The sequence below is a fragment of the Morus notabilis genome, unplaced genomic scaffold (genome assembly GCF_000414095.1).
Source record: "Morus notabilis unplaced genomic scaffold, ASM41409v2 Scaffold256, whole genome shotgun sequence".
Taxonomy (NCBI): domain Eukaryota; kingdom Viridiplantae; phylum Streptophyta; class Magnoliopsida; order Rosales; family Moraceae; genus Morus; species Morus notabilis.
In genome coordinates, this window is record NW_010367627.1 from 613,216 (window position 1) to 637,572 (window position 24,357).

Here is a 24,357-nt window from a genome sequence, read left to right on the forward strand (position 1 = left end):
AAGAGCGCTCGGGTTCATGAATGTGTTTTATGAATCACTATCCATTAGAGAATCAATGGTACTCAAGGATAAAGATGTAATTAGAGAGGTTAACGGATTCTACCTGACTCTAATTATGAATTATTTATGGAGGATTGATCTATATGTAATGACTATATCAAATGGACACTTCACAGTTTAGAAGTAATTACTGTCTATAATTTCGAGAGTGCAATTCCAAGTTTATAGTGGAGTAACTATTGGAATTAATAGAATTAATTAATTAAATAAAGTGTTTAATTAATTATTAATTTTATTGGAGCTCGGGATTATAGGTCCATATGTCCCCGCGTCGTCCTTGTAATTCTACCAGACACAAAGGGCAAAATGGGAATTTTGGAATTACGGAATTCTAAAATTAAATACTCGAAAAATAATTAATTGAGAATTAATTATTATTTAAATAATGTGATTATTTAAATTTGAATTTGAACATATCTAGATTTATCCATTTAAACTTATTTGATAAGTTGTTCAATTTAGAATTCAAATTAATTTAAGTTTGACTTAAATTCGAATTTGAATCTAAATTAAAATTGGACTACTGGATAAAGGATAAAATCTCTTCCTTTCCTATCTGAGATAGGCGCCACACACAGGGATAAAACCCTAGGGTGTGGCCGGCCACCAAGTGGATAAGGGGAAGGGATTTTTTGTTCTAAATTCAAAATTGGAGATAAGGATTTGATTCTATTTTGAAGTTTGACTTCTTCTCTTTAAATATGAGAAAGATAGAAAATTGTAGAGACAATTTTTAACATATATTGAGCCCTAATTGAGTGTGGCCGAAATTCTCATAGAGGAAAAAGAGAACAAAATATTTTTCTCCAAAAATTCCACATCATGCATGCGTTGGTGTTTGTGGAAATTTGAGTGTTTAAGAAACCTATTTTGTCTCACGTGTGCCCACACACACGTCTACGTGGAATCAAGAAATTGACGTGGAAGACTTTGGTATTCTACACACAAAGCTTGGAGCAAGGACTGTTCGTGGTCAAAGAAATTCAAGTTATCATCCGAGTCAGCTTCCAGGTATTTTTCGGTTGATCCTTGAATGATGTAAATTAATGTGATTAATTTATTCGTGCATAAATTAATATAATCTATAGAGTATCTCAAAAGTTTTATGAAAAATTTTGTTATACACGATCCGTTGTTTTTCATCCCCACGCTTCCGCACCCGAATTCGATTCGGGAACCAGCAAAATCAACATGTTAAGTGGAATGATCTAATGTCATTACTAGTAGAGTGATCATTTTATGGGTTTTCTATCAAAAATCAACTTATTAATTAAGTGGAGTGATTTAATTTTGTTATAAGTTTATGTGTTTATGATGAGTGAGTATTTTATTCACAAATTAAGTGCTTTTGATCTTAATTATTTGTGGCATTCTCAAGCATTTGTATTAGTTTGATGTGTTTTTATTTTATCTTTGTGTAGGTAAATTAAGTGTGAAAAGAATTGGAGAGAAAAAGAAAAAAACATCAAATTTGACTTCAAAACAAACTTCAGTATTTATGGTATAACTCTCTTATCCGAAGTCTAAATAAGGTGATCTTAGTGGCGTTGGAAAACTAAGAGATAGAGCTACAACTTTAATGAAGACACCAAATACTAATTCGATGATATAGGAGGTGAAAATCCTTCTCAAAGTCACACACCCGCTGTAGGGGAAATCCATCGACTGCAGCAAATTTCCTGCCCTAGAGCACGAAAACCACATACCTGCTACAGTGGGAAATTTATCCGCTGTAGCAGTTGACCTCCTCTAGTTAGGGGTTTCTCTTGAACCCTTTATGATGCTGCAGCGGGAATTATATCTGCTGCAGTGCCCAGACACGTAATGCTGTCATTTTATGGCTGATTTTGAGCTGATTTGGGGGGGGGGGGGATATAAAAGGAAAATTTGCTGAGAATTAAAGGGGGGAGGAAGAGAGGAAATAGAGGTACAAATTTAGTAGAGCATAAAGAACTTTGGAGACTTAAATCCCATGAATTTCATTGAAGATTTTTGAAGAAGATGGTGGATGCAATCTTTGAAGATCATTCTTGCAACATAGCTCTTCATTCTCCCTTTATTTCTTTTTTAGTTTTTAGATTTTATTTTTGGTTATGAATTCTTCTATGTTGAGCTAGATTATTTGTCTATGACTTGATGTGACCTTGTTTGAACTATGTTTTGAATATTTTATTTATTGTTAGTTTAAATTCCATTTTAATTTATATATATTTCTCTATATTTTATGTTTCTAATTTATGTGGCCAATAAGTTAGATAATTTTAAATTGTGATTTTAATGCTCGGGAGAGATTGATTTCATAGTCTGAAAGTGGGAAACATAGTCTAGGTTGTTGTGAGTCTGGGAGGAAATCAACACTTAGATAATCTCATTGAGAGTCTAGAATATTGTAAGACTGGGAGGTGATCAAGACCTTGATTATCAACTAGGATTTCGATTGTTGTGAGGTCGGGAGGCGATCGATATTTGAGTTCTAATTTAAGGACTAAACTTAATGAGTGCATGAGTAAACGGGTTAGATATGAATATTGATTCGGGTAGTCATACATATGACTTCGTTTGACACTCATGAGAGGTAGCGAGGTTAGATTAGGTCCCTTGATTAATGAATTGAGTGGAATTGGCTAGCAATGGCTTAATAGGATGAACATATGAATAATAAGGTGAAGTGAAGTCCTTAGTACACTTGTGCATAGAAGTTTCCATATTTTATCCTATTTTTGTATTTACATTCGTTTAAGTTCAATTTTATTACATTTAAATCGGTTGTCTAAATAAAGTTGAGTTACGATAATCGTGGTCCTTAGCGGCAATTTAACACCCAATCTCCGTAGAGACGATACTCACTCACCCTATACTATCAAAATTTGACACCATACGCTTGCGGGCGAACAATTTATTTTATATCTAAATGAGATAAGATTTAGATTTATTGTATATCTTGCATACCCTCAGAAGAATATAGTGTTCTTTAGAGTCACAAATTTTGTATTAGATGGACTAGGTTTGCTCGTTTGAGATTTTTTATCTTTAACACCATGATGTAGGAATTAGCTTTTCTAAGAGTTTGGAGTTCCATCTTAAAAAGTCAACCTGTTAAAAATGATGTTCAATGCCCCTAAAAATTATGTTTATTTTTTATGTGCAAATAATGAAGACATATATTCTTTATCGCTTTATGCACCTCTACGTAATGGTGTTTTCTTTGGAGTCACTAATCTTATATTGAATGCATTGGCAACTGGTTTTTGCTTGTTGGGGTTCATAACAGGAATTGGACCACCTCTACCATAATTGGTGTATATTAGATTACTTAAAGATTTTTTCTTAATTATCTTATTGTTTAAACTTGTATACGAGTTTTTTTTTATTTAAGTTTTTTTAGTTAAATTTTGTAAAGAAACTTTGTACACGGTTTTGGGAATATTTCTATTATATGTGTATTGATGATGATTATAGAAGGAACATTTTCATATACTTTCTTTAAAAAAATTTATTTGTGTTGTTTCTAATCTGTAAATAATATGTGAAGAAATTACTGTTTGAGCAAAATAATAGATTTCGGCTAAAACATTTTTTTGTTAGTTTTAAAAGACTATTAACATCATCATAAATTTAGGCGCGCTTGTTTCATAAAGTTTCTCTATTACATAATAATATTTATAAGGAGAATCCCCATACACTGCTTTAAGAATAGCTAAAATGGAGACAGTTTTCTTGAAGCATTCCTTGCTTAATTAATATTCACGAATTAATATTGAATTTTAGGAAGAGGATAATATATTCCTGTTAGTTCACAAAATAATAATCTAGGGCTCAACACATCGGGTGGGTTTTGAGATTTTTTAAGCACCCATACCAGTTTAAGTGGGTTAATTATCTAGACTATGACTTGCGAAAATAACCCAAAGATAAGAATCCAGAAAAATTACAGGTTGGAGTGGATTTTATATATAGATGAATTAAAACCAACAACTTACTCAATTTCGCCATTTATTATATAAAAATTATAATTCAACTCTAAATATATATAGGCACATGTGAATCAAAGTGTGTAGCTATATTTTATAGATGAATTAAATTGTAACGTACTAATATCTATTTTTAATTAAAGTAATATAAGGCTATATAAGAAATATTAATTAAAGTAATTAATATTTAATGTACATATTATCTGGAGATCGAGTACCACTACCAGCATTGACAATTAAGTCGGAGCAGTACTAATGCTGACTGCGTGCCTGCACCCACCTCAACATTAGAGAATTGACTTTTTATTTTATTTTTTTTATTTTTTTTTTTTTGAGAAGGAAGATTCCATTCATACAAGAAATAAGTACATTTTTTCTGTGAATTGACTAATTAATTAATGCATTTTTTGGTAATTAATGGTTGGTTTCCTGGTACATTATAAGGACCAGCAGGCATCCGAATTAGCTGCCAACCAGTACTTTTCTTATATTGATGAGTTTGAAAATACAAGATATCTGTTATGAATATGTGTACATAATAAATAATAAATTAACGATAATTGGAATAAATACATCGATTTCTCATAATCTCTTTGCAATGAGTAGGAACTAAACTATGACCACACCTCGTTGAAAGTGGTTATTTACGTAAGATTAAAATATGAATGCAAGTGGTGCATACAATATTTTATATCGTTTTGGCAGCATGGCCTATATATACCAACTGGCCATATATTAATTGATCAAGTATGTGTATATATATATAAAATGCTAACGAAACGGATATCACAGATGAGATTGTACATGTATGGTGGCCAACTTATAATTTATAAAGTAAAATTAGACAATCTACTCGGATTTTTTTAGCATGTAAATTGTGTGTGTATTTATAGCTAGATATATAAATATATATATATAATTGGAGGGTGGGGCTTCTGGCCTTTTGAACCAAAGAATTAGACTTCAACTTCAATATTGTGTATGGTGTTGTTGCTTAGACATAACTCACCCACGTACCAACTATATTTCATGAGAAAAAGACTCGATCGGCAAGGTAGATATATATAGAATATATAGAGATAAAGACAAAACAGAAGACTTACGCATTAACTAAACTTTTTCTTGAATGCAATTATTAATACATTCATTTTCCAGCTCATTAATTTGCACATTTCTGTTCTGCTTCTCGTCCACGTTGTTAGTCGTTTTGGTATTTCCTTATTCAGTCATCTTCGTACGTGTTCCACTAATCTCCATACATCTCATCCTTCTCTTTCCCAGACAGAGATGCATTAATGTTATATGGAAAAAACTTGTTTTGCCTTTATTTTCTACCTCATTACTATTTTGACGTGGACCCCAATATTCGCAAAGCTATATGTACACTTGTCCTCACCATTTGTTCGTGTGCGCCATATTTTCTGCTATTAAATGATTTTTTGTAGCCGGACATATGTTTTTGAGACAAAAATTTTCGCAGCAAAGAATATCTATTTGTTACTAAATTTTTTTCATAGTTAAATTGTCTTGGCGCCAAGTTATTTTTGTTTGTCGCCATGTTTTTTTACTACAAAAAAAAAAAAAAAAAAAAAAATTATAGAAGAATTATCACTTTTGACTACCAAATTTATTAGCAAAAACGCGTCAATATTTTGTTACTAAATTTTAGTTTCTAATGGTCTGTTTGGAAAGTGTATTTGAACCATAATTTAGATTTTGATTCAAATTCTTTGTAAGAGAATTATTGACATGAATTTTTTTTATTTAAATTCTGTGAGAAAAAAATATCATAGCAAAATCATAGTTTAAATGTTGAGTATATATACCAAACAACTCTTAAAAGTACTTTTTGCTACCAAAATAATTTTGGAGCAAAATTTTTAGTAGCAAAAGATCAATTTTCTTGTAGTATAATTCTCCGTCAAGATTTTCAGCGGTGGCTTAATTCAAAAATAATATACATATATATATATATGTGTGTGTGTATATAATTATGTAAAGAGTATTAGATATTAATGTAAACTCACAAATTTGCGTATCTTCATGTTTAACAGATAACTTGAGAATTGTACATCGATAAGTTTTCAATAGTTATGTATGTGTATAAATAAATATATATTTATAATTATTAAATATAGAAATTTCATGATGTGATGTAATAAGAATCTAATTTCATTAATTTTCATACATTTTTTTGGTTAAGTACTTTCTCATTTATTATAACCATCAGATAAATATCACACTGTAAAAATAACAATACCCACCCAAGAGTAAATATTTAAGTAATTATTAAAACTATATATATATATATATATATATGTGTGCGCCAGCAAATAATCTTAAAAGGTTAATGTTTGGTATATGAATTCAAACTCATACTATGATTTTGCTATAGTATTTTTCTTCTCACAAAGAATTTGAATCAAAAAAATTCTCACTAATAATTTTCTCACAAAAAATTTTAAATCAAAACTCAAATTATAATTCAAATACATTTGTAAAGTGGGCCCTTAAGTTGTAGGTTGTCATTGGATCATATGACAACATAATAATATTACAACTCGAAGAAATTAGTACGGGTGAATTTACCATAAGTAGTGGATTTTACACGATTGAATAATAACAAGTCACGGCCATATTTTTCATGGCTAATTGAGATTTATTGGGGGATCATAGATATTTCTTTAATATGTGTTTCATCTAATAATGGGCCATAACACGCCATTGATCATTAACAACTTCTTTAAACAAGATGTATATTGAGCTCTGGGCCATCCACTTTTTCAAGATCAGATTCCGGATAAAAGCTAGTATATATACCTACTTAAAAAATTTTTTATATAATACTTAGCAGTGCCTCCGCACTAGTCATAGAAAAAGACATCAGGCACTATAAGTACTTTTATATATATTTAGATTTAGATTAGATCAGATATGAGAAAATAGGATATCGTAGTAAGATGTGACAATTTAACAGGAATATGTTAATATTTTTTATTTGATATTTGAGGTTATCCATTTACTGAAAAATAAATATTAGATCATAGAAATATGAATACGTAAAAGGTTATTAATTAATAATAATTATCACCAACATTCATAAGTAGTACTGCTAAAGTGAAAAAAGAGTGAAAATTTAAAGAAACTTGTTGAGATTTATTAATTAATCGATTTGATGGTTTCTAATTATTTCATGATTTGTACATTGGTTATCATTCGAAGGAAACTTAGAAAAGTTACTTACTTGGGAGGAAATTATCACTCATTGATAGCTTGTATTTTTGAGAGATAAATCAATGTACAAAGTCATTGTAAATTATCAAAAATTCCATGAAGAAATAAAACTATGTTCACGCTCTCTAGATATAGATGAATTGTTTTGTCTGTTCTTATTTTCAAGTAAACTACATCCCATATATATACTATGTGTGTGTAATTTTTTGTGGAGAAATTGTAATAAATGGCAGTTATTACAATCTAATTGTAGTTAGTATCAGTATTTTTTTTTTTCTAAAATGAAGTAAATAACATATTCTCTTAAAACAAATTTAAAATTTCATGAATACCCCCATTTCACCAATCATTTCCTCCCTACAAATAGACAACCTAGAAAACAAGATTTACCATTCGGCGCTGCCACAGATCATGACCTGAGAAGAAGCGTAGTTGTGCCGGCGTCTCTCTCTCTCTCTCCTCGAATGCTTTCACTCGTCGACGTTGGAACGACACCGGTTGGGTTTTGTTCCTCGATAGTTGTTGATCCGAGAGGCCTATTTCCTCGTCAACGCCACCATGTTTAGGGGCGAGAGAGAGAGAGAGAAGAGAGAGAGAGAGAGAGAGAGAAAGAGGGTTTGACAGCAATCTCCATCTTTTCCAGCGATGTCGACATCGCCGGAGGCATCATTCCTCTGTTCTGCAAATGAGAGAGAATGTTGGGAGAGAAAGGGACGGAAGAAATTAGGGGATAGGGTTATTTCGGGAATTTAAAAAATTTGTCTAAAAATTTGTTATTAATTTCCTTTCTCCAAATTTTATGCTATTAATTTTTATTCTCTTCTTAAAATCTGCTATTTGCTTACTTCTCTTTTTTTATATAAATAGAGAAAAATAAATGAGTTATAAGAGACAAGTTTAGCACATCTCAATTAAATTGGTACTCATAAGCAACTCAATCTCGAACCCTTCCGTCTAATTTATTAGTAAATTAAAAGAAAATGTACGAATAAAATAAAAGAAGAAAAAAAAAAGAATCCAGCCACAAAAGCTAACAAAAAAAGAGAAAATAAGAAAGACAAACAAAAAGCAACCCTGCACAATAAGCAAATAAAACAACCATATCGTCTTGTGTCTTTTTAGAAGCTGAAAATTACACCCGGAGAGGCTGAAATTTTTCAATATATATCCATTTCAAATAATTCATTCTAGTATTTAATCAAGAATCATTGTCTAGGGTTGTTTCTAGCCCTTTTTTTCCTTTGCATAAAAAAAGGTTACTTCTTCTTTATTTTTATATATCCCAGCTTTGAAATGTACCTTTGATTAAAGTCCCCTTAACACTGATAAAAAGCTCTCTTTGCACCGTATAGAAGTGTCTGACATATATATAGACCCCGTTCATTTCGCCGATTCGAGTTTAGAATTCGAGTTTTTCTACAGTAAAAAACTCTCACAAACAATCACATCTAATTTTTTTGCTACAGTAAAAAGCTCTCACATAAAATCACATATCAACTCGAATTAAAAACTCGAATCAGCGAACTAAACGGACCCATAGACTTTGTCCCTTCAACCCAAAAAAGAAAAGAATTAACTGCAAACACACACACATATATATATGGGAATTAAATAATGAGTATAGTTGCTAACTTTTCAACTCCTGACATTTTATATATATTTTACCTTCCTAAATGTCAATATATATCGTAATGTGGTAACTCTTCCACTCACGTAAACAGTAGTACTATATACGTATTTTGTTTTGAAGAATCTTAAAAGCTAGAGTCAAAATTAGACGAGCGAGATTTAAAATGATTAGTTCACAAACAAAATCCGATATTATAAATTAAGTAAACTGGAACAGTGCAAACCAAGTACAGAAAACAAGATACAAACTCTGGTTATTTCACCCTGTTGCATGCGTCTCTCATCCATACAGTTAACCGGAAGGTTACGGTATGGATATTACTTGAAGCAGAGATATTTGGCACTTCGAAAACCCTAATTCATCCGACAAGACTAGGGAGGACATTGCTCATATCACTTATAATATATATATATATATATATATATATATATTATGATGAGAAAAGGAAAAAAAAAATAAAGTAAATGACCGAAAACCATATATATGAAGACAAAGACTAAAGATGGTCGACACTCAACGTCAAATGGTGTGACTTATGTTAACTTGGAGGGCTTCCATGGCCAACACCGGGGCTATGACCAGGAGCAGTCGGGCGAAAGGCATCAGTCTCGGCGATCTTGTAGTGATTAACCGAAAACCATTTTGTAGAGGGAGGTCTTGGCTTAGACTTGTAGGGGGGGCCTCCAAGGACGTTAACCGGAGGATGAACAACATGTAATGGTCTTGATGATGACGTGAAGCCAATGCTGTGAAGTAGAAGGAGGACAGCCATATACAAAGATAATAGGGAGGTTCTTGTAGCTGCCGCCATATCTGATAAAGATGATTGATATTGGAAATAAATTGGAGGACTAATTATGATCTCTAATTAAACCCTAATCAAAAGGCTTAACCTTTTATTAATGACCTCAACATCAAAGAAAGTAGTTTGTGATCACTACCGGGTGAGAAGGATAGGTATTTAAGATAGTTTTGTAATGGCCCCACGTGCGGCATTAATTCTTTTACTTTCAACATTAACATAAAATAAGGGCTTGTTGCACATGGCAATATATGTTTCTTTATCAGATATGATTGTAATTTGGAAGAGAAGAAGGCAAGCATGGGAATAATTTCCAGGATTGGCAAGTTACCCATTTTAGACTTGTTTCCACTCAATGAACCTTTGTCAGAACCATTCATTTCGAAAACTTTTTTTTTTTTTTTTTAAAGAAAAAAGTGAGAGCATGGATTTTGATTAGACAACACCAGCAATACACTAAGCAACTTTAGTTTAACATTCATTTGTGTATGTTTTTTTTTTTTTTTTCCTTAATTTAGTTTAAGTTTGACAGACACTCAGTCTGCGGCTAACAAAGATAAAGTAAATGCTTCTTCCACTAGTTAAGCATATAAAGGATTTTTGATTTGTTAAGTAGGTCAATGAACATTTTACCTTTTATGTTTGTATTCCATCATTTTTTATATTTTTTCTTTAATTTTAAAGGAATTTTCTTGCAGTTTTCTGCAAGGACAAGGAAGACCCCAGACTTAGCAGGTATGTTTTGACGCAGTTAATTATACGTCTTACTTATTTTGGTTATATGACTCACGCTCACGCGTTAATTTGAGCGATTAATTAAGTGCCCAGCCCTGAGATTTTATTCCATGTATATTATATATGCATTTTTTATACGCATACATGTATGTGTATTACCTGAAAAGACTAAAAATAAAAAGGAAAAACAAACCAAATGCAAACTAATTAAAACAGAAGAAGAAACCTAAAAGAAAAATTCAAAAATGTCTTATATGTCTTTAAATCTCTTTCGTCTACCAATTTTTACTAAGAAGACAAGGCAATAATTTCCGCCTCTATTTGAGCAATTATAGATTGCCGGTGCATTGTCCGCTACAAATGCTTTGAAGTTTGATTTTTAGAAGCGTCTTGGGCTGCTACATCGGTTTAGGATTGTCTTTTTACATTCATCCCCCTGTAGGGTTTCTTATAGATAAATTGTAACTACATAGGTCAAGTAAAATTAACCCCCATATAATACTATATATGTAGGTATATATATAATTAATGTGTGTGTGTATATATATATATATACATGTATGTAGGTATGTATGTGTTTTTGTATATGGTTGCCGATTCTATCGCGTGTTTGCAGTACATGCATATGTTCGTGCGTACAATTGTTAAGCTAACTGGATTGGCTTCGGCAGTTGAAACTACACACACACACACACACATATATATATATATGTGTGTGTGTGTGTGTGTGTGTGTATACATGTATAACTTCTCATTCAAGGAGATTCCATGTGTGCTAGGTGGTCATCCTTCCCAGCTTGCTTTTTTGAACTTTTGTCTTCTTAGAAAAGCTAAGCCTTTCTCACGCAGACGCATTACAATAGTTTATAATGCCGATCAACAAATTAAAATATTACAAATTGTTATAGAATTCATTCAAGGAAACCCTATCTTCAACTCTTCCATATATGTACATATATGGGTGTGTATGTGTGTGTGTATATATATATATAGTGATTGATATAGCTAGGCCTACCTCAAGGTTGGCAATACATATCTATAATGACTTAATTATATCTCCATGTTCCCCTTTCATTGCTTGACCAATCCCATGTCGGGAACCATTACCCATTCAGCACCATGTGATGCTATAATATTTCTATATATTGACTGACCAAATGAGGTTCCTTTGAAGGAAAAAATAAACAAAAGAAAAAATAATAATAAAAAAGAAATTACTTGGCATCAAGAATATTTGTATCCTCTTTCTTTTCTATTTTTCTCTCTTTTCAATTTTCATTTTTTGTTCTAGTTAGCAAATTCTTTATTCCCAAAATAATTGTTTAAGCTTAAGGTGTTGCTTAACGAAGGAACGCTTGATTTGGACAGATTCTAACGAAATCTAAAATCTAAAATATATTTGTTGACACCAAAAAGTATTAATTGACAACAGTATTTTTCTAGGTAAGCTAGCTTGAAGTTGAGTCATTTTATATATATTTCCTATTTAAGAAAGCTTTCCCATAAATCTAAGCGTGATATAATAATCCCACTAGGATCTCTATAGGCCATATATATATATATATATAATCCCACTAGGATCTCTATAGGCCATATATATATATATATATATATATATATGCAATGGCTAAGAAGTATAGCTAGCTAGTAGCCCACAAAATCTGTGAAACCCAAGCTTCTCCTTAACAACTTTACATCAAAGCATTGGATTCCTTAAAGTAGATGACAAGTAGTTAAATAATCCTCGTAAGTATAAAAATTAAATACGCTTATTAACGTTAAGGGTTAGTTACGTGGACATGTACGAGGCAAAATTATATATGCAATATTCTTTGGTCTTCATTTATCCTATTTTGTACTCCAATAGAAGATATGTTGTTCCAAATTCATGGTTTATCACACAGTTATTATTCTTTGGAACTTGTGAAACTAAACTTTTAATTTTAAAACAATCTGAAAATAATATTATTACAAGAAAAAGTCAATATTAATTCAGAATGGAATTTACAAGAGTAAAATTAATTTAGAAAATATATATATAGAATGTTTCCACAGTCCATCTACCATTGTTAGATGGACTGATTCATCCTGCTAATCTGAGCTCTTGATATAAAATTGTATGGTCAAGATTGAATGAAGGGTAATAGGACAAGTGGCAAAAGTTATCGGTTGAACTTTTTAATATATTTTTTATATAATTATGTTTAAGGGTTATTCCCAAAACACCCGTTGTTTTTAGACTTGTTAACACAGTAGTAAGGTTGGAAAAAAAAAAAGGACATTGAAGGTTCAGGTTTCTTCTTTACATTTCAATCTAATCAGGATTACGTTAACAGAGGTTAATTACGGTTTGCTCTCACTAATGATTAATAAAAATATTTTTTCAACTATACATCATTCGATTACAACAAATAACAATTTTGCATTCTCAATTTTAACTATATTCATCACCGTGTGTGTGCAATTTTTTTCTTGACTACTTATGTATTAGCAATACGCTGATATTGACGTACAACATAACCACAAACATCGAGCAACGAGACCTAATTGTCCTTAAAAAATGAATTAAAAAAAAAACCTTTGACTTGTTAACATAATACCTTCATTTACATCTTTTTGTTTCCTTTTATTTTTCTTATCTACTCAATGTCGACAAACTAGTTAAAGTACAAAACTAAAAATAAAATAATTCACGACCTGTTAAACTAACACGCTCAAAACCTTCCCCGATAACTTCTATAGTGGAACTCTGTTGTTCTACCAAACTGGATGAGCTTTTTTTTTTTCCTTTTTCGTTGTCTTCTTCTTTTATTCAAATTTGCATTTTTGCGCACTTAAAATTCCAGAAATCAAACATAATTTTACTTTTCAACGAAAGGGTTTTAATACTACAGTGATCGTTTCATCATCAATTATTCATGATCTTTCCGGTTGAAGGGAACACAACAATTTTGACAAGTGAATTGTCCAAAATTCAACGACAAAGTACTGTCTTAAGTAAGAATAGTAGTACTAATGACAATAAAAAAGAGGTTAAGATGGAAGACTTTTGTGGGAGGTTTATCTGTTGTATGTCATTACGAGTTTAAGAATTATTTTGAATGCTTTTGTGGTATAATAGATGTTCAAAATAAAATTCTCGAGGGCATCTTTGTAATTGCACAGTTAATACTTAAATCCTTCCCATAAAAGCACGCCACATGTTATTTTAAGCTAAAAACTTAACAGAATGAGAGAATTTGTAACAGTTCACAAATTCATGGGAAACAAATGTTACAAAATTAAATTTGATGGCCATTTTGTGACAAGCCATATAGTTCGGTGGTTAAACATGTAATTTGTCATAACTAAAAAGACTCGGTCTGCGACACTTTTCATTGACGTGTTACTTTGTAGATGCGAAAATGTTTCCCTGCAATCCCTTGATGTTATTTTGTCGTTCAGGCACAAGAAATCAACCATTTTTTTTAGATTTTAAAAATCATTTTTTGCCCATGAAATGTTTCCTTCACCACAATTATACACCTTTAATTACATCATTGCCACCTGAACAGTATCTCTGCCACCGGTGATGGTTGGTATCACTTAGCTGTCAATTAGGGGCCGTTCATTTCGTTGATTCGAGTTTAAAATTTGAGTTTTTTTACAGTAAAAAACTCTTACAAACAATCACATCTAACTTTTTTACTACAGTAAAAAACTCTCACATAAAGTCGTATCTCAACTCGAATCAGCGAATGTGCCCCTAATTCTCCCTTTCTAGTTGGCCTGGTAATAACTATTCCTCACTTCTCCTGCAGCCACGTGTGGAAGAACCAGTCCGTCAGAAGGACCGTAACTTATGTCTATATATATATATATATATATATATTATCTATGTATATATATATATATATATGTATATGTATGTATACATATATATATATATGTATATGTATGATTTGTCTGAGGAAGTTGAGTTTTTGTTTTTACTAATACATCTTCATTGAACAAACGACAGAGTGTACCCAACAGAACAAACAACAAGGCTGGACAAACACAAACCCCTCCACTCATGACTGGAGTCACAAATAACAAACAAGGCTGAGAAGCCTTGTGCAGAAAAACCAAAAAAACGCTACAAAGAGTAGCCCACTTGGCCAAACAGCTCTCCATTGATATAAATATCCTTACTGATCAATATTTAAAGATTATCTTCAATATTAATAACTTATAAACTAAATTTAGGGAAAAGAGTTAAATTTTGCAATAAAATAAATCCTATTTTTTGAAGGAAAAAAAATCTAAAACTTAACATGTTAGACTGGTTTAGCTCCACACAAGATCTCGCACCCTTGCCATACAAGACTGATGTAGTTAGACTAGTCAAATTGATCTCGTCTTATACTAAATCTTGCTCCGTCCAATCATCTAAAAACGCTAGCTCTTTTTTTATGATTTTTTAAAAATATTTGTTCTTTTTCACTATTTAGTACAAATTTATGTTTTAAAAATTTTACATATAGTTAATGGCTAAAACAATACCTAAATTTAACTTAGACAGCCAGTTAAAGGGTTATTTTTCTCACTGTTTTGAAAGATGTAGGGGTTGTTCTTTTGTCTAAAAAACTCAAAAAAAGATAACTCGAGTTTCAACTTTATTCAAGTTCATGTTCTTTTAAGTTTTAACTTTATTCAGTTTTACTCAACTTTATTCAAGTTACAACTTCAACTCAAGTTATAACTCAAATTCAACTCAAAAATTACACTCAAATTACACTCCAAAAGAACAACCCCGTAAAGTTTTGGGATAATTTTAAAAATACAGGAGATCGTTTTTGAGTTGTAAGAAACTTAGGGATAAATGGAGGATTTAGCTAAAACTCAGGAATACTTTATCGATTTTCTCCACAGAAAGAGAGAGAGAGAGAGAAAATAAATAAATAAAGCGGGGTAGGAAACCAGTATACCCATTATCTATTACTATTATATATATCAGAGTTCTCTTACAATCATTGTTCAAAAAATTAGTCTATGTATTTTGTCCTGATGTACTATCCATTTTATTTTTCGTTTTGTTTTTGCTAATCCTTTTTCATTTTTTCAGGGCATTAATAAGAGGGTCTGTGACAGAACTCGTGCCATCATTGTTTTGTAATCTTTATTTTATTACATGTAGATGCAGTCTTTATTAATTATTTTTATTCTTTTGCTTATTTATTTTGGTAAAAAGTCCTTTTGCTCATAAATTTACTCTAAAATATCATTTTTCAAAATGACACATAAATAAATTTTCCTTAGAGGGTTAAATAAAATATCATTTGATGAGCTGTGCGATAGCCCTACCAACTTAGCGCGCAAGTTTCTAAGATACTGGGCAGATTCTCCACCATTTTCTCTATTTAATTAGCGTGAAATTAAGATTTGAACGAGAATATACGTATTTCCTCCAAAAAGGGATTATCTCATTCTCATCCGCAAGCTGGAAAACCAAAGGTTCAAATTTCAAAAGCAAATCCTTGTCCAACAATAAGATCCGCCATCAAGACTATAAAAAGGGGATTAATTCATGCCTAGAGGACATCCCACGCGCCTATAAGCAAGCCATAGCCTCCATATTGCATTCCTGGAGTTCTACACAATATTCTCCAGGACGCACAGAGCACATTTTCTTTGCTTAGTTTACTTCAGATTTTCTTTGCTTGTCCGAATTACCCTATTCTCTCTTCCTCTTCTTGCTCTCTACATCGTTGTAACTTATCATTGAATATAGTGGAAACATCACAAAGATCCTACAGAAGACATAATTATAAAATTTCTCGTGTTCTAGTAATTTATTTTTCCGCATTTATTTATTGTGATCCGATATTAATATCGTGAACCGTCTAGACTCAATTATTAGCCTCTTATAAATTCAATTATAAGATGTCACTCTCTACAATTATCATTATTATATATAAATGCATATACACACACATGCCGTGTGTTCTTTTCTTCTTCTTTTTTTTTTATTCTTTCCCCTATGGCATGGCACAATAATAGATCAAAAAACTAAGGCGCATTTTGCAAGAAAAGTATGATCATGCAAAATTATGATTTAACACAATATATATGGATGACGAGCAGTGATCAGTTGATGAAGTTGGATGTTAAAATATTTAGTTTTAATATAGACAGATAGACAGATAGTCCTTGATTGTCCTGCGACGATTAAGGTTTCTTTGAATATAAGGAATGTTATTAGAAAAGTATTATCCCAAGATATTGAAGATAATATTATTATTAAACGACAAATGAAAGATGTAGTTACTAAATGGGTGGCGGCCCACGTCTAGAGAAGAGTATGCACAATATGCACAACGAGATGACAAAAACCCACATTCCTATCACCTACTACATGACTTCAACCAAAAAATGCCATGATTACCTCAAAGGTGGTTAAGAATATTGTATATCTCCATATTAAGTTAATTACGCTCAACTCATTCCAAAAGGTTCGTGTTGTTTTTATACGTGGCCATAGTATTTTTACATGTTTCATATTTCTTAATGAAGTCATTTTACGTCTCAAAAATCACCAAGAATATCTTAAAAATGTCAAAGTATCATCTTAATATTATTAAAAAAACAAAATATTAAAAATATATTTTGTTATAATACGGTGTCCAAAATTATTTTATCCTAAAAAAAGAAAGAAAGAATGAAAGAACAAATAAATAGACAGAGATAAAAAAAAAAAAAAACCGAAAAGAAGAGAAATAAAATTTGAGCTTGATAAGTGGAGAAGAATAAGTGGAAAGTGGCTTTGTCTTTTTTTATGTATTTAAAGATTAAAAATTATATAATTTTTTAGGGGAGTTTTTTTATAATCTCTGAAAAAATAAATTACTAATAAATTTTTATTTTTTAATTATTAAATATATATCAAAATTTATCTATTTTATATTTTTTTTAATTTAATATAATTTTAATTAGATTTAACAAATGACTACCACTGCAACGACTTATAAGAGAAACTCTCATTTTCTCCGCAAAAATTTATGGATGGGACTTTCTTTGACCACTATTAGTGGATTTAATACTTAATAATATCTTGTAAGTGTGGCTGCTTTGATGAGACGTCTAAGAATCTGATTTAATGGTGGAGATAGCCAGACTATTTTGGCTTTCTAAAAAAGACCTTTTCGTTCTGAACAGTAATTATCCAATTCAGTTAAAGTTATTATGTAAGTTAGTTTAAATTATTATACAAATCAATCAAAATTTTTGTTCATATTAAAATTTTACTGTATAAATAATAAATATTGTGTAAATAGTAACCGTGAATAATGTTAAAAATTTTCTTATAAATAGAATTTTAAAGTTTTTCATTTTATATACCTACACAAAATTAATGAAACTTTCTCTTTCTAAAGTTTTTCTTCTTAGTTTTTGTATTTTCTTAGTTTTCATAACATGTTATCAACATGAACATTCTATTCTTACTGCGATTGTCTACATTCATTAATTCAAGGAAAGGAAACTCTGATCCAATTACAAGCATCTATCTTAAAGTCAAAAGAAAGTAGGTCATAACCCTAGTCCTACTACAAGTTTCTATGTTTATTAATTCAAGTGAAATGTATGTAAATGTACTCTATTATTTTATATTAATGCCACGGAAGGCTATGCCACCAACGTATTATAATTTTTATAATTTTGTCGTTATAATTTTTTTTAAGACATCTCTAAATGGGAAAGAAAAGGAGGTCAATTTTAATGAACACCATGACCCTATCAATTACTTAATTTATCTTGACATCACAAACTTATTGATAATCTTGTTGAAATATATATATATATATATATATATAAATGTGCTTGAACGTATTGATATTGTACTTGATTTTCATGAATGTTGTGTTATGATCTTTGAATAATTTCACGAAATATTATGATTTTGCTAGCTCTTTGTGTGAAAACATGATATGGAAGGAATCGATAACTAGTACCTGAGAATAGTATTATACGTATGAACAGTAACATATTTATGAATAGTATCTATAAATAGTACCATACTTATTAATAGTATTATAGCATATATTTTCATTTCTTTTTAAATTTAGTTGTATACTTATTTGTGATCTTATAATCATAAATTAACTTTTCTGTAGATTAATCTCAGATTCTCGAATTTTATTAATGTCGAGGATATTTACATACGAGATAGTGGTACAACGCAAACTATCCTTAAATATAAGGTCATGTAGGCCTGATTGAAAGTAGCATGGAATATATGTATCTTACTACTAAGAAGTGTACAGTAGAAAACTACAAATGTTTTCTTCAGAATTTCATACGCATATATAAATGTGATTGAATCTCATATGGTAACTAAAAAAAAATCCTCAGACATTAATTTTATGGCATGATCATTTCGATCATCCTGGTTCAATAATAATGTAAAAAATAATTGAAAATCCATATGGATATTCATTGAAAGGCTAGAAGATCTTTCAAATTAGTAAAATTTCATGTGAAATTTGTTCTCTGGGTAAATTGTATTATAAGGCTTTCACCAGCTAAAATTGAGACAGAATCACTTACATTTCTTAAACATGTTCAAAGTAAAAATATTCAAGGTGATTAAGTGACTCATACATCTACCGTGCATACCATTTAAATACTTTATGGTATTGATATATGCATCTAGTAGAGGATCACATATTTGTCCATACTTTATGGTATTAATTTATTCAAGGTGATATAAATTAGGCTTTCGCCCTATCTACAGTTAAAAGGATATCTTTGGTACCAATTTAAAAGGAGCCATGTTTAATAACTATACTGTTGTTGAAATGATGTGAGAAATGATGAATAACTTAACATCGATATTTCAGGTAAGGTCCTATTTAATCTTTAACACTATTTTATTGTGTCGACTCTCGTGTAGTTAGTTGAGAGAATATTACCCCATCATTCATAGGTTTCCTAAATTCATCATTCAAGTATTAACCACCTTGATCTGATCCAAGCTTTTTAATTTACTCAATCAGTTGCTTCTTAGATTCTGCTTAGAATTCTCCTAAACTTTTCAAAAGTTTTTTAACAAACATTATAAAAAAGCCGTAGACTGGTCCGTAGGAATGCAAACATGTCTCTGATCTTGTTCATGAACGGTTGAGTTAGAAATATACATACATACATATATATCTATATCCACCACTTAGTAGTAACTACAAAACAAGCATCTTTAACTGTATGTATATATTGTCATCATTACTTGCATGATGAAAGCGCTGCCTAAATTCGTAATAAGTAAAAAAAGCAAAAATATTAACCACCTCTATTTCAAGGATAATAACTTAGTCGTTGAGCTTAGACAGCAAAAACAGGCAACCGGAGGAAAGGAGAACGGAAGCGGAGAAGCAGAGCAAATCCAGAGGAGAGTTGATAGCAGCTTTCTTGCTCTTGTCGAACAAACCAATTAGGAGAAGCATCACTATCACATGTCCAAGCTTTGTTTTCAGTTCGTTCACTGTTTTTATATCCAACCATTTCGGCCTCTCCTGTGAACCCAAAAGAATATTATCATATCATTGTCACAAGGTTTCAAAACTTTAAAGATGCGATAGAACTCAACAGGCATTGCGGCGTCATAAAAATGGCTGGCTCATGTCCACAACAAAATTCAAAAACTAACCTTTAGAGTGAATAATCCAAACAGATTTGATCTGTAGGGAGCTTTTTCTTCTGATACAGACTTCGCAGTACCAAGATTGCTGACGAACAGCTCATACAAACCCATTCCAAACACGAGCATCACCGTTCCCAGAAGATAAACATCTGCACATGAAATAACTTTGAATTTCTTACATTTTTCCCCACATCCATGAATGTCACAGTCCCTTTTATGTGTAACGAGACTTTGATGAGGACATGGTGCAAATGGCTCCTTTCTTTTCTTGAAGATACGTACAAGTTTAATAATACAAATGACAAAGGGAGAGGCGTGTGGAAGGCTTTAGTTTTGGCATTACATTTACTGTGGGTTATGTGAACATAAAGAAATCGAAGAATTTTTTAAGACAGAGTCAGAGATTGCTGATTTGCCTGATAAGGCTATTAACTTAGCTTCCCTTTGGGATTCAACGGACTAGGACTAGGAGTTCAAATAGTTTTCTTTCCCTCTGATTTTATTTGAACTGGAGAACATGTTGGAGTTTAGGAATGTTGTGTTTTAGTCTCTGGTTTTTGTTCAGTTTAGTTTGTTTGTTTGGGTCGTTGCTGTTGTTTTTGGTTCTAGTCCTCTTTTTTTCTTTTTTTTTTTCTTTTCCTGTTTTTTCTGTTTTATTTTTCCGTTCTTAAGGATCTCTCGTCCTCTTTTACCTTGTATTGATTATATTTGTTATCAACAAAGGTTTTTGTTTATTATCAAAATAATAATACAATGACAAAGGTGAGTCTAAATCTAACTCATGCAACTTATCCCGTAAAAAACCAAAAAAAAAAATAAGAAAAAAGTCTAGTCTAACTCATATAGCCTCACAAATGTTTCAAGCGTTTCAGGATATGGATTGTTCTCAAGGTGGCAACTGGAATGGGCCTAGTAACTGTATAAAATACTTCTAGAAAGTAAAAATGGTCATTACAACGTTATTTGTGCTCGACTTTGTTTTTGCAAATGTCATTTTTAGATAGAATGTAATAACAATGTTTGGACACAAATGACCAGTCCTTTCCTTGAAAAGAAGCGACAGAAATGAAAAACAAAATGAAAGGTTTTCATTACTATTCCAATTCAAGTGCAAGTTGAGAAGAAAAACTCTTCACAATGTAATTGGACGTGAAAATCAATCAAGCAAGACAAGTTATATCTCTGGGGAGAAAAAAAAACAAAAAAAGAAGCCGGATTTGTTTCGTGACTTTCTTACTCAAAGAAAAATGAAGACAAAAAAAAAATCATAAGTACGCACCTATTGCCTCAACAAGCAGCAAAATGACTTTGCCATGGTTTACAACATATTCCACGTAGGATTCTACAACACAAGTGCTGCCCTGCATGTCAGGCTCAACAAGCATCAATCATTCGGTCAAAATAGTCCAAAAAATGACCGCAGCACAACTTTGTCTAGTATCAGATTCCCAATTCCCAAAGAGAAAATCCGTGAACTGTAAATTATTATACTCTGCTTATTATAGACTTTGCTTGAAATACAAAACTACTCGTATCAGTCGTTGTACCTTATGGCACTCACACACTAGACATTTCAAGCTCATTTTATAATCCATGAACACCTAAAAGTAGCAAGTCACCAACACAGTAACACTGCAAATTCACACAAAGCGACCGGGCCCTAGGCTATTTTTAGCTGCTCCTCCTAGTCAAGTTCCATATCGACTTACAGAAGCTTGTCGCGACTTGTTGAGACTCGTTAGAGATTTCTGAATCTATCAGTCTCCAACTGCTTTCGAATATGGTGATTGGCTTGCCAGCTAAACAAGCTTTATCTAATTTTTGTAGGGGCTGTTAAGAGGGTTCTATAATCTGGCCTCAAAAAGTTGTTCTTAACTCAACATTTCTTGAAGGAGAATGGACGCAAAGAGAAATGGACTCCATTTCTATCAGCAAATCATACACAGAAGGTCTCATAAAGTTAAAAAATAAATAAACAAATAAAGGAAAAGAAAGAACAAGAGCATCTGCAAGCATAAAAGGAGCCAATCCTAAAGAAGCATGGACCTAACAAAGGCATCAGAATCACAACGTCACAAAAGACACCAACTTGGTGACTACGAGTTCAGTTACTAACCGAGCAGGTACTAATACACGAGAGAGAAAAAGGCAAAATAGGGACATAATCCCAAATGGAACACTTCATAATTTCATTAATTAAAGACAGAGAACTGCAAGCCATGATTTTGCTGAAAACAGGGAAGGAAAAGAAGATTATTCACAACAATATTTATATGATTTAGTACCTTGACGAAGCATAGAAACGAACCAATTAAAGACCCCAACACCCCTAGAAGCGTCAAGAAGCGACACCGATAGACAACCTGCCAAAAAAACAAAACAAAACAAAACATTAGTTAGAGTCGGGAGAAAAAAAAATAAAAATAAACTAAAAAATGGAACCTTTTCTATGTCCTCCTCGAGGGCTTCAGGTGTTCCCGGAACAACGTTGGTGGTGCGGGTGGACTCAAATTCAAAAACAGGAACAGAAGCAGCGTGAGCGTCGTTGATCGGACGGCTATGAGTGAGGGAAATCGGAGGCCAGAAGGCTTAAACTGAGAGACCCAGAGGCTTTTGAGATGAGAAGGTCTTGAAGATGAAGAACAAGGCCATGGCCATGGCCATGGTGGTAGCTTTGCGATTGAGATTAGAGGCGGCGAAGATAATAATGTCCCCATGAATATGAATGTGAATATGAATATGAATGTGAATATGAATGATGAATGAGATGAAGCTTCTGCTTTTGGTGTCGTAGCATGAATGAATTAATGAATGATGAGTAGTGATTTCCTAAATGTTGTGTTTGGGTTGGAAACTTGGCACCTCAAGTCGTGAGCTACTGCGGCAGTCAGTTCGTTGGGTTTGGTTGGAGAGTTGAAAAGTTCAGTTGAGCCACATGTAATGTGATGCCGTTTGTCGTTTTCCACACCTTTCGGCTTTCAATAACACGAATACAAGTGTTCGGCGTTAAGAGAGTGAAGTCAAATCTGAAAGCCCAACACACCACATTTGCCGTTTATTGTCTGAATTGTGAATTGTCGACGTGGAAAATTACCAAAACCCCACTAGCCCAATACACGGAAGCCCAATACACTGGCTGTGCCAATCCAAGTCTTTGCTAGCTGTGGTTCAAGATAGAGAGATAATTCAATTCAAAGTTTAAATAGGATTGGAACTAAAGAATTCAAATAGATTAAAATTTTACGATTTTTCTATTTAAAGCTTTCTTTTACTTATTTGTTATTCAATTTTGCATTACTTAAACCGATAAGACCACTTTCTGCTTGTTCTTTGGTGTTCATTCAAATCAATGATTTACTTGCGTCTTTATTATTATTATTTTTTTTGTATTCTTCGTGAATCAACAAACTACATCACTTATTAGCGAACATATTTAAAATTTCAAAAATATTAAAGTCCCAAGATCAAGGTCCCAAAGTTCCAGGACCAGGGCCATGGAGATGACAGTCCTAACTCTAATTTGCATGTTTGTGAGGAATTGCAACCACAGGTTGGTTGGTACTCAGCATATTGTTGAGTTGCTAATTACTCAACAAATTTAAGGATCTTTGAGCTCTACGACTAGCTATTCAAGAAGTGGTTATGTCAAATATAGAAACACAACTGAATAGAATTATAATAATTTAAAATAAAATAAAAAATAAAAAATCAGATCCAAAGTGTACTATTGAGTATCGACCGTGCACTTAGGCTTAGTTTGGTATTATTTTTCCCTCCCAAAATTAACTTCTGCTTGTTGCAGAAGCTCATTTTAGTGTTTAGTAAATCTCCTCAAAAGTGCTTTTTGAAGAATTTTTCAAGAATCTACAGTCAAAATCAGAAGCAACCTAAAGACAACTTTAGCTTTTAGATTGTGCGGGAATCAGCATAGTATAATTAATAAAACTTTCATAATACCCCTATTAAAATTTAAAATTTACAACAATCTTTCCAATCTAAAATTCAGACTCGTAATATAATATAACATAATATTGCAACAAATAATATCATAATTATATTAATAACTCTAATATTATTATTTTATCATATAATATGATATTATAATAATATTATAAGTATTAATATAATTATAATATGATATTATAATTACAATATGTTATTGTAATTATTATTTTATAATATATATTATATTATATTATATTGATATAATTATATTTATTATATTAATAATATTACAATAATATTATTATATTATATTATATTATATTGA

General features: G+C 31.5%; 1 protein-coding gene across 1 annotated transcript in view; it reads right to left on the reverse strand.

Moving 5' to 3' along the window:
• Positions 1–19,532: 19,532 nt before the first annotated feature.
• The window catches only part of LOC21404197, a 5,988-nt gene continuing 1,163 nt past the window's right edge, over positions 19,533–24,357 (reverse strand). The window contains exons 2-6 of the mRNA XM_024175468.1: positions 22,530–22,675; positions 22,373–22,450; positions 21,367–21,448; positions 20,094–20,236; positions 19,533–19,959 (exon numbers count right to left, since the gene is read on the reverse strand). Coding sequence (XP_024031236.1) covers positions 19,756–19,959; positions 20,094–20,236; positions 21,367–21,448; positions 22,373–22,450; positions 22,530–22,675 — 653 coding nt within the window. The 3' untranslated portion in view covers positions 19,533–19,755. The remainder of the gene's footprint in view (positions 19,960–20,093; positions 20,237–21,366; positions 21,449–22,372; positions 22,451–22,529; positions 22,676–24,357) is intronic.